The sequence below is a fragment of the Selaginella moellendorffii genome, unplaced genomic scaffold (genome assembly GCF_000143415.4).
Source record: "Selaginella moellendorffii unplaced genomic scaffold, v1.0 SELMOscaffold_5, whole genome shotgun sequence".
NCBI lineage: Eukaryota > Viridiplantae > Streptophyta > Lycopodiopsida > Selaginellales > Selaginellaceae > Selaginella > Selaginella moellendorffii.
Genome location: NW_003314266.1, coordinates 2,627,010 through 2,638,180, shown reverse-complemented (window position 1 = coordinate 2,638,180; position 11,171 = coordinate 2,627,010). Strand labels below are relative to the sequence as shown.

The 11,171-nt window shown below is 38.9% G+C and overlaps 1 protein-coding gene across 1 annotated transcript in view; it reads left to right on the top strand.

Moving 5' to 3' along the window:
* Positions 1–10,267: 10,267 nt before the first annotated feature.
* The window catches only part of LOC9660463 (ribonuclease P protein subunit p29), a 1,492-nt gene continuing 588 nt past the window's right edge, over positions 10,268–11,171 (top strand). Inside the window, exons 1-5 of the mRNA XM_024669723.1 lie at positions 10,268–10,488; positions 10,552–10,619; positions 10,679–10,932; positions 10,992–11,060; positions 11,114–11,170. Coding sequence (XP_024525491.1) covers positions 10,296–10,488; positions 10,552–10,619; positions 10,679–10,932; positions 10,992–11,060; positions 11,114–11,170 — 641 coding nt within the window. The 5' untranslated portion in view covers positions 10,268–10,295. The remainder of the gene's footprint in view (positions 10,489–10,551; positions 10,620–10,678; positions 10,933–10,991; positions 11,061–11,113; position 11,171) is intronic.

Here is an 11,171-nt window from a genome sequence, read left to right as displayed (position 1 = left end):
TCAGTGTTGGAGTAACACTTACAAGAATGGTTCTTATAGATAGGACATGAATACCAAAAAATATATTCTAACAAACTTGGACCTAAAAAATAAGACTTTATAGATTGTTAGATTAGTGAAGTCCAAAAAACTAGATGATTCGAGTGGAGTCAAAGAATGGTCTTAAAGAACTGGTAGAAGCATTTAGACTGAGGTGTGTTATACATCACGAAGGATGGAGAGGATCATAAAATCTAAATATAAGAATAGTGGATATCTCATTGATGGCAGAAAGTGTTATACTAAAGTCATAGGAAAAAGGTTCCCAAAAGAAAGCAACTTTGACACAAAGTTGTGCATAAACTATATGGTGCAGTGCTAATGGATAGTTGGCATGAAAAACAATTATATTGGTCTTGGCAAAAACCTAAACACAAGTAAAAAGTGTCATAACGGTAAACTTGTGGAGTTGATGGTATGGAAACACCAAATGTGCCAAGGCGTGAAGCCTTAAAGTCAAGTTGGCGGGTTTATGAGAATCCCTTCCAAAAGGAATCCTAATGGAAATGGGAACGGCATACCCTAAGTTGGAAGGTATGCAATTAAAGTGTAGTGACCTAAATAATGATGGAGGTGTGGAAGCACTAATAATGAGTTGTAGAACTTGACAATTATGAGGCAACTAAGCAAAAGGTGTAAAATAATTAATTAAACTGGTAGAAAGTAACTACCCAAGACTTCTTATTAGGATAAAGAAGTTAGATATACCCTTATAAGGGATAAATTGCTCATGTTGCGATGTCAGTCAATGTCGTAAAGGGAATGCTCATTGTCAAAGGAGGCTATCATTGGAACACCCAAACACTCTAAAACACCAAGAAGTGATGTTTGGTGTCATAAGGGCATTAAATAAAGCCCAAAGGATTAAATCCCTTACGAATGATAGATAGGAGGTGTTATCCAAACGTCCAAAGTTGTGAAGACAGGAGAAGTCCATCTACCTAAATTGGACAAAGCCAAAAAGGGATTTTGGCAAAACTAGTGATGGGCATATAAAGGCATATAAGTAGCAACGTTAATCTCAGTGTGTGGGATTACAAAGTGAGCATACCCAGATTGAGAAACCACTCCCTAGGCTATCGAGTAAGTTCATCCCTATGAATATTTGCTAATGCATGGTAGAAAGTGCAAAGCTATCCTCCTAGTCTGGAGGAGAATAACTGAAAGAAACATATAAGGCCAAAAAACAAGTAATAAAGGGATAAAACTAAACCATAGGATTCCAAGACTATAACCAAGAGTAATTATGTAAGTTGGGAGTGAAGAATCAAGTGGGGGTTCGAACAGATTGTTATTAACAATTGTGATGTCATGGAGAGTCTAAAATATAAAATATCCATATTAGACCATATGGTAAGCTTGCAAAAAAGAGAGGCTTTAGCAAGCTAAGGAATAGAGTTCCTTGAAAGTTCCCAAAAACAATGCTAAGTAAATAAGTATCTAGAAAACCAAGTGTAAATGGTTTATAGAGCACGTAAAATTAGAGTGGCACAACAGAAGTCATGCCAGACATCCTGGGTGATGCCGTCTGTAAATGCATATACGGAGGTTGGGTTTGAGTCCCAACCTTCTAGTGTTTGGGTTCGAGTCCCAACTCACTAGGGCATGATGATGGGTTGGAATATGAGGACACTCATTTTTTGGTGGTCATAGACTCTCAGTAAGGAGACTGGCTTGGGTACACCACCAAGCAAGGATGCCCCAAAGTCATGATACACAGTTAAATTATTTAGTGTGAAAACTTAGCATATCTAACTTAAACACTTTGGTGCAAATGGCACCAAAGACGTGGTGAATGAGATAGGGACACTTAGTCTTAGTTGCTATGGACCCTTGGTTGGAAGGGCTAGCTTGGGTGCACTGCCAAGTGTGAGGGATGCCCCCAAGGTCATGGCTAACAACTTAAAGGTCTGGAAAATCTAATACTTATTGGCAAATTTGTTAAAGTGTCAAGGTTAAATCTTATGGCTAAAACAAAGACAAAGTCCTTATGAGGTTAAGGAATAAGGTTCCTAATTTAAAGTGTTGATTTGAAATATTGATGATGGTGTGGCTTGGTCAAGGTGACTAAGTGGGAAGAACACCTAAGGGAAATAAGCTGTGTCAAGGAGATGACATAGTGAGTCTAAAGAAAATAGTTTTTATAGAGAGTTACAAAGTTGAGCCATGGATAGAGCCCATGGCAAAAAATGTTAAAACGACATACTAAGGGTGAACACCTTCTAAATTTGGCAAAACAAAATCTTTACTATGGAACTAATAGGATATCTCGAGAATGGATGTAGCGATCATATGTTGTTGAGTGCAACAATTAAAGGATAGGAGCAAAAGACTAGTTTTTGTAGTTTTGCATCTTAACTAAGGATAATGATGTCTAACTTAGTTATTTGAAGTTAAGATATTAATACCCATACTATAGCTTTGTCTATCAGGAGGTTATGTATTAATATAAATACATTTCATAGTCTTCACTTTAGTTACAACTAAGTGTTGGTCATGCATAGGTAACTTCTTCAAGGCATGCTCAAAATTGTTAGCTAAACACATTAGTGAGCTTATTGCGGTTAAGTTGGATTCGAGTGGTCATTTAATTCATGTTTATCTATGAACCTTTATCTCATACCTAAGGTATTATGTTCATATTGGACAAGTATATAACTCAATAACATGAGTTTAGTGTTTGAGTTTTATAAAAGTAAGTTGAAAGAATGATTGTTGGTTGCATTGCAATTAGTGATTGTTGGTAGACTTTATTAAGGATTGTTGACACTTGTTTTGCTCAATGAAGATTTATTAGTGATGGGTTTGCTTTACTAGATAGTGTTGTGAAGGATTATGCCATTAAACTTATATAGCTTTTCCATGTTGGCATGTTAGCATGTTAACTTTACCTCTGTCGATATCATTTGATTGTGTTTAATCGATAATGTTGGATTTTATTGAGTCTTGGATGTGGTGATCCACTACTTGATGATGTGTTATTTGTAACTAAGTATTGTTGAAGAATTGGTTTCAGATACTAAGTATAATATCTTCGACTTTGGTTAGCTTAGTTGTTAAAGAGCTTTGAGTGGTGATTCACTCTTTCTTTGTATTATCTTTATTCTAATATTGATGGCATTGAAATGATGCCCTGTCATTGACATTATTGACATTACAATTCAAGTGAAATGAAATGTCTCTCCATAGGATTAATATTGAATTTCATTAGTCTCAATGCAAATAGTGTTAATGATTTGGCTATAACTTTACGTTGTTAGCATTCATGCTAATTAGTAATTTTTTTGACATTCAAACAAATTGAGTGGCAAGTTAAATTAATTATGTTCTAGACAAGATTGTTTAATAGGGGTTAAGCTTTAGTTTTTCCTTGAAAAGTGATTTAGTCATAAACTATACTAACTTTATGAGAGAAAGAGTTAGTGATTGATATTGAAGATGTTATTTGTTGTTGGATTTGAATTTGGAATATATTGATCATTGATGATTACTTGTTATGAAGTGAGTTATGTTTTATTATAAATGGATTTATGGAGGATTGATTTATTAATCATTTGTTGAGCATAATTTTATTGTGTTTAGCTTTTGGATTGATGCAGAAAGCTTATGAATATGTTGAGGGGGATATTATAGATTGTACCATGATTTTTTTTCTAGCATTGAAGTTAGTTCTTAAAGAGGGGGGGCAGGGGGAGGGGGGCTAGGGGGTTCCAAATGCATGGTTGACCAACTTAAAACATAATTTAGCTCTTACTTGCATGCCTATCCTTATTCTACATTCAATTTGGGTTTAAACCTAAGTTCCATATCATGTTAACTGGTGGAGTACCCATATCCTCGTGTTAGGCCACCAATATGCTAAAATAACATTAAACTTTATTTGGCTCTATTTTGCATATTGATCCTAGCATTGAGATGCTGGATGCTCTCGTATTGTTCCAAGTCACTCCGTGCTCCTATCCTTCCGCTCCTTGGGCTATACAGTTAAAAGTTGCTCTGTGCTTCAATACTTTTGCTTTTTATCTCCATGCTTAGGAATTTGGCTCCGTTTCTTTGTTTAGTGGCTTAATGCCTTGAAACTTGGGTTTTGCTCTATTGTCTTTGGACATATTGCATATGGAAGGTTTAAGTTCCACTTTGTGATTATTCTATGGTGAATCACTATAGGATAAAAGGTGAAAACTACATGCGCTACAATTAGAGCTAGGAATATCAACTCTCATTTAAACAAGTATATAAGATCCTTGAATTCTTGCTCAAAGACCACAAGGTAACATCATTATGCTCCTTAATCAAGGTGTCTTACATTGGTCTAGATCACTTGGTCTAAAATGAATGGCTACGAGCCTTTGGAAATGCTAGTGGAGGAACAAACACTATTTTTAGCAGAGGTCTATAATGTAAAGGCTTAAAGCACTCGTTGTCTCCCAGGGGGGTTATAGAGGGTTCCAAAAATATAAAAGTATGGTAAGAGAATGAGGTTGAAGATTCAGTTTTGAAGGAATGTTCTTATTATGCTTTTGAACTGTATTAGGGTTGAGGTTAGGGGTTATTAATCTAGAGCATGGACTTGAGAATTTGAAGGAAATCTTTAAGGAAGTGCTCAAAAGTAATTCCCATTCCCATAAAGGAAACCAGCAGTGGTGAGTCTGTCTTAGGTGGAGTGGTTCCCCACTTGATAAACATTTATGTACATTCCTTATGTCCCAATGGGACTAATACAAAAATTAAGTGTTCCACCCTTTCACCAAGTTACTTTATATGATACTCTCATGTCTCAACTGGAATTAGTTCTGAAGTAGAAGCTATTGTGGTCTTCTTTTATGGAGCATGTCAATGTCCAGATCCCCTCCCCTCCCCGAACAAAAAACAGTGTCAAAAGGATGCCACTACTAGTAGATCTTATTGTCAATCACTTTGCCAAAATATAGGAGTTATCTATTCCTCCACTCTTTTAGTTGACTAAGTTTTATCCACTCTTTCAGGATGGTGTAGTGGAAGTGCACTGTTGCAAGAGTAAGTCTCTAATAGTGGCACATCTGGCTTAGATGGAGTGATGTTTCATTTGAGTATCATGAGGCTTATTAGTCATACCATGGTGTTTACCCCCAAGGAGTTGTCTATTACAGATGTTGATAACCATGGCCTAGAGCTGAAAGTGGTTAGCAAAAGGCACTAAGCCAGGTTGAATCAAACTAGAGCCTTGTAAATGCCATCTTGTGTGCTTTGTAAGTGCAGAACACACATGCAGCACTTCCAATGTCTCTGCCAATGGATGAAGAATATCTAGAGAAGAGTCATTGTGAGGAGTATCTATGAGGAGGCCCAAAAGAGTTCTGTTAGTAAATATGAGAACAAAGGAAGCTGGATATCTGCTAAAGTTGACCAAAGAACACCTCACATGAAAACTTCACTACTGTGCCAAATGCCAAGAAGATGAGCATGTTGACTCACAAGCACTAAAAGATGAAATATAGATGTCACTTGAAAACACACATATAAATGTGTCAAACTAACACAACAAATAAAAAAAACCAATATGCAAGCTAAAAACCTAAGTATGTAGGTTTTTATATATAAACACTGGTTAATTATAAGTTTAAAGTTATTAGTAGTTTATATGATATATGTGATCAATGAGATCTTTTCAAAAGCTAAGATTAAATCTTAAATAGCAAAGTAATTTTTACAGTTACTAAGCTAGGTATTTTTAATTTATGGCTTGTGGCTGTTGGATTGCAGCCCAATGAGGGTTATTGGTCCAAGGAAAATTTTGATCTGGCCAATGGAAGAGTGGCATAGCTTGGTTGCTAATTGGCTGAGTGAGGTAAGACAAGAATAATGCATCAAGTTTATGGTTATTTCTTTTCCTATTGATATTAATTTGCCCAGCTTGCTTTCCCGTAATTTGTAGGCATTCTGGGACAATCACTACTCAATATATAGGAAATTGTTCATTGAGGATGGAGACAATTGCATTACAAGTGACGCTTTTTGAAATATATCACATTTGTAGTATCAAACCTTAGAAATAGATGAAGTTAATTTTTAATCAACTAGAACCAAGAACAAGGCACCACCTTTTCTTAGCTATGGAAAGTTCTAAGTTAATAAGTATATTCAAACTTCCTGGTATCCCAATATTACTCAAATTTAAAGATGTTTATTTCAAAACCTTTAACAAAATGTAAAAGACTTTCATTTATATCATTTCCCTTTATATCTCAGAATCTAATTTCTTTGATTGCTTCCTGAATTTTAGGGTTCCCTAAAATTTTGGTGTGAAGAGACTTCTGTGTGTGTGGTTGTGTAGTGAAGTGGGCCAATAAGAGTGAGTTTCCTAGACAAAGTAACTCAATTGTGGCAGTGCTATGTTGGATTTGACATAAAATGATAAGGTGAGGGCTTCCTGGAAAACAAAGAAGTTGAAATGATGATGATATTAACTCTATTTCGGAGTTTAGAGTGATAGATAAAACTACAAATTGTGTTGCACCCACATTTTATATTTTCAAACTGTAAGCACAACTCAATAGCTCTCAAGGTAAAAATAATCTAAGTCACAGACATTAACAGCTAACTTCCTAGAGATAGTGGTAAGCACCATAACTCACACACCATGGCCAACTCAGATGGGGAGAAAATAGTCCAACACCTGAACTTGCCAAAATTCTCTATTTTACATATATTCCTTTCGTACATCACGTCTCTGCACCATTAGGGTTTTTGGATAGAGTATTTTTGGATTGGGATGGGCGGTGGCAAGCGCCAGAGGGTTGTGGATGTCCGTCGTCAGGATGCGGAGAGGATCCATGGGCTGCTCATGGGTTTCTCCGCCCTGCTCACTGAAGCCGATCTTCAGGACCCGACCAAGGTTATGGAAGTCTACCATTTCTCGCAGCGGACGACGTTTCATTACATGGGCAGGCCTCTCACCAAGGAGCTCATCAATTTCATAGTCCCAGAATCGAAGATAGTCTTGCCTCCAGGAAAGGGCGGTCGCAAGCAGCTTCGTCCTTACGATATTGACGGTTTCAGGTACATAACGGGCATCTCGGGCGCTGGCAAGACTTGCAGCGTCGCAGCGTCTGTCCTCTACCTCTATGGCAAGTTTGCGCGCGACAGGATCGGCTCCTCGTCTCGGCCGCGTCGGATTATGCTGGTCGAGGGATCTAAAATGTCTTTTGCCCCGGAGAATACACTCTGGGATGGGCTGTTTCGGGCTTTTGTGGACGACAACGCTGCCTTGCAGGAGCTAGAAGCAATAAAGGCGGGCCAAGAATCGATCTGGGACGTCCAATATTTCTTCATGAAGAGGACAAACGTGGACATGACCATTGTCGTTGATGACGGCCACAGGTTGGCGAGAGATAGTCCGGGGCTACAATTGCTCTGCACCCTTCTCAAATATTGTGTTGTCGTCTTTTGCACTTCAATTTCAAGTGTATGGACGCAAGTCCTTCGTCATCCCAAGGCCTCGCAGTACAAGCTGGTTGTTGGAGGACTGAATGTAAGTTCTTAGGCGTCTTGTCTTCACATTCTGAGATGTGTGTGCCTTGTAGGACAAAGAACTGGCATCCTACCTCAAGGTCTTTGAGCTCGAGCGCGTCGATCTGTCTAAAACAGGTCGAGTTCCAAGGCTGCTGGATCAATTCGACCAAAACCTGGAAGCGTTTCAGCAGTGCATCTCATCGTTGCAGGCAGACATACGTACGTTCATCCAGAGCCACCTGGGAGGGAACGTTCGAGAGCAGTTGCAGAAAGAGTTGATGGGCACAGAAACAGTTTTAAGGCTTCCTCTGCTGCTGGAGACCAGGTGTTTCTACATGGGCAAAGATGGAACGCTTGAGGCTCTCACCCCTCATCTTCATTCCTATGCGCTTAGCACCTTAGCCGGACTCATGCGCGAGGATGAACTCGGTGAGCAGTGGAAGCAGGTCAGCTTCTGGGTTCAAGCCGTTGCTAAGGACAACAACATGGCTCGCATTGGCTGGAATGCAGAAATGGCGGGAATCCTCAGCACAAAGTTTACGACTCAAGGCTTTTATTACGCACATGGCAAAAGAGCACACATAACAGTGAAGCACGTCATTAACTTCCATGGACCAATGTCCAGAAAGCTTCTCTCGGTAATGCACCCCCTTGAAGGAACAGCGCACGTCCCATACGACTTTAACCACACTGGCCTCAATGCCTACTTGGAAGACAAAAATTTTGTCATGGGTCTCCAATTTTCTGTCACTAAGAATGCCATCACTCATCACAAGAAGATGGTGAAGAAGGCTGAGGAACTGTTTCTTGGTGACAAGCGGATCAAGGTGCTTGTGTGGGTGATTCACACGGACAGGTGGGTCTCGTACCGAGCTACATCCAAAGTCCATCTAGGCCTTGAGTATTATGTCGTTGTGATGCCTTTCAGCTTCTTCAATGTACAGCTTTCGAGCATTGATGCGAGGCTAGACGAGCTCAGGAAAAACACAGCCAGAATGGTATGCTATTTTTTCTTGTTCCTTTTCCTCTTTAATGGAACTCTTGCTTGTATAGGATTTGCAAAGCTGCTCCGATTGCTGGGAAGATAGAGGGGATGCTCCCTGGGTGCAGTGTGATGTTTGTGACCTATGGTACCACCAGCCTTGTGTCCACTACAATCCAGCACTGGTGGTGGATCCAGAACAGGGGGCAGATCTAGTCGAAGAAGCAGGGGAAGAACGTAGAAATGAAGTGAACTGTGTCACTCAGGTACCATTCATGTGCCCCACTTGTGCGCAGTATTTCAAATCGTAAGATGCCTATGTGCTTAGCTCAAACAATTGTCAGCAACCACAACTGTCAATTGCGTCAGTCAGTGAACTGTGTTACAAGTATCTGTCTAGTAACATATTCTTCAAGTTTGTAGATATTGTGCATTCTATTTATTTTTTAAAGCTATATGTAACTTAATAAAGGCTGTAAGGTCTTGTATGAATGCTATTAGTGTCTTGCACTCCTGTATATAAGGTAGGGGTTTTCATGTTAATCAAAATGTATATTTGTATAATTCATACACCCACTTTGGTGGAGGTGAAAGGCAGATTTAATTGTCTATTGTGTATGTATTTTAGATTGAGATTTTATATTATTTAAATCCATCTTATTTTTATAGCTTTTTCTATTTCTTCACTTTAACTTTTTTTCTTTTCTCTCATTCATCTTCATGGCAAAATAACATACTCCTTTATAAAAGCTTTAATTTTAGAGTAAAAATGGATGCAATTATTTGATGCTATATAACTATATTAGACTATGTTGATGGCAGCATTTAGAGTGTTTTGTGTAGCCCCTTCTACCTTTACTATCAATTTTTACGTCCGATTGGATTTCTTTTATGGGAATCTTGGGAATGATATATACCATTAATTTGATCACTTTACGATAATTGCCATCTATCATTCTTGGGATGGTGTTTGACATTTTTCACATGTTTTCAAGAGATAGCATTATAATAGTACAAAGGTTTGAGCACAGTTACTTGTATGGATTGAAGCCTTCTTTTGTCTTGAAGTAAGCATTTGGACATGCTAATAATTGTGGTGATGCCTTTTAGCAATTGCATTGTCTTTATTAAAGGTCATCTATGTTAGTTATAGCATTTGCTTCTAGAGCATCTTGCTTTATGTGGAGTCAAATGTGTCAACGCAAATTAAGTTAGGAATATTGTGGTCAACACTTCATCAAAATCTTATTATAAGCAACCAAAGCGAACGATTTGAGAAATAATTTATAAAGGTTAAAATATAGAGGTATGAATAAAACTCCTTTTATAATTGATTAAGAGTATTAAAATACTTAGGGTTAAGTGTCCTTGGGTTTAAATAATAATTTCCAAGAAATAAGACTCTTTTCTGTCTAGTGATGTGGGATTATTGCCAAGTGTAACCTTATAGCATAATATAATCCCTAAAAATCACTATTTCATACTTCACATACTGATGTGTCAGGACTGTCACCCCAAGTGGACAAGGTGGCACTAGCTATGGCCTCAAAGTCAGTTAAAAATCTTGTTTTCTCTATGTGATCTTTATGTTCTTGTTGAGGGACAACACCCATAACAAAAGGTTTTCTATCTTCAACATCTAGCTTCCCAAAGATCCAACGCATAATGGGACAGATATCACGTGAAGTGGTGTCTAAGTACGTTAAGTTTGTGTAAAATGGAATATGCTTTTCTAAGGGTAAAGGATATTCGGTATCCTAGGGGTTAGGGTTTTCCGATTCTCATGGCGAATGCGACGCCCTCGGAGCTGAAGAAGGTCCGATTGGAGGCGCTAGATCGGCGGCAAAGTTTTGGATCGTCTCCTTTCACCCCTCATTTTCCATCGATCGCAAAAAATGGGATTGCAGCGTCGCCGAAGACTCCGGCGTCTCAATCGCAGGCTTCGGGAAGGCGATTATCTGCGCCATATAGCTCGCGTAAGTCAATCTTTTCTATCTTTCTTGCTCTGCGGTGTTTACTTACGTGAATTTCGATTGCAGTAGACGATCCGATGTATATCCCACTGCCGGAGTCCTTTTTCCATGGAGAAGTAGCTTCTAACTTGAAGGTAGACTGCAATGTGCCTTTTCTTCCGATGGCTCGTAACGTTTTTTTTGTTCGCCTCAGCTCGCAAATTCGGATGGGAAGCACGTAGTGGCTCATCTCTTAGAGAATTTATGGGGTAAAAGTTCCAAGGCTTCGAAAGAATTCGAGAACAAGCAAAACCAGATGGTGCAGCTTGACAATCCTACAACGCGGAAGATGCAGAGTGACAAAGCTCGTGCAAGAGCTCAGCTCCGCAGCAAGCGTTCCATGCAGCGATGGTCTCTCAGGAAACACCGAAGGATGGGATCATATGTCTTGAGCTCCAAGTATTTAAAGTAAGGTTGGCTATAAGTTTTTTTTCTTTTCGCTGGTTGTTCTGATCAACTTGGCACAGGCATGAACTTTACGCACCTCTTCATGAAATGTGGAAAGAATACATGGAGGACTTGATTAAGGGCTGCAGGTATGCATGCGTTATTCTTCTTGCGCGGTACTAAGTATCCTTTTTTCCTTCAGCCAGCGTATGATGCAATCAAGGATTTTAACGGCGGAATTACATGGAGCTCCAATGGAA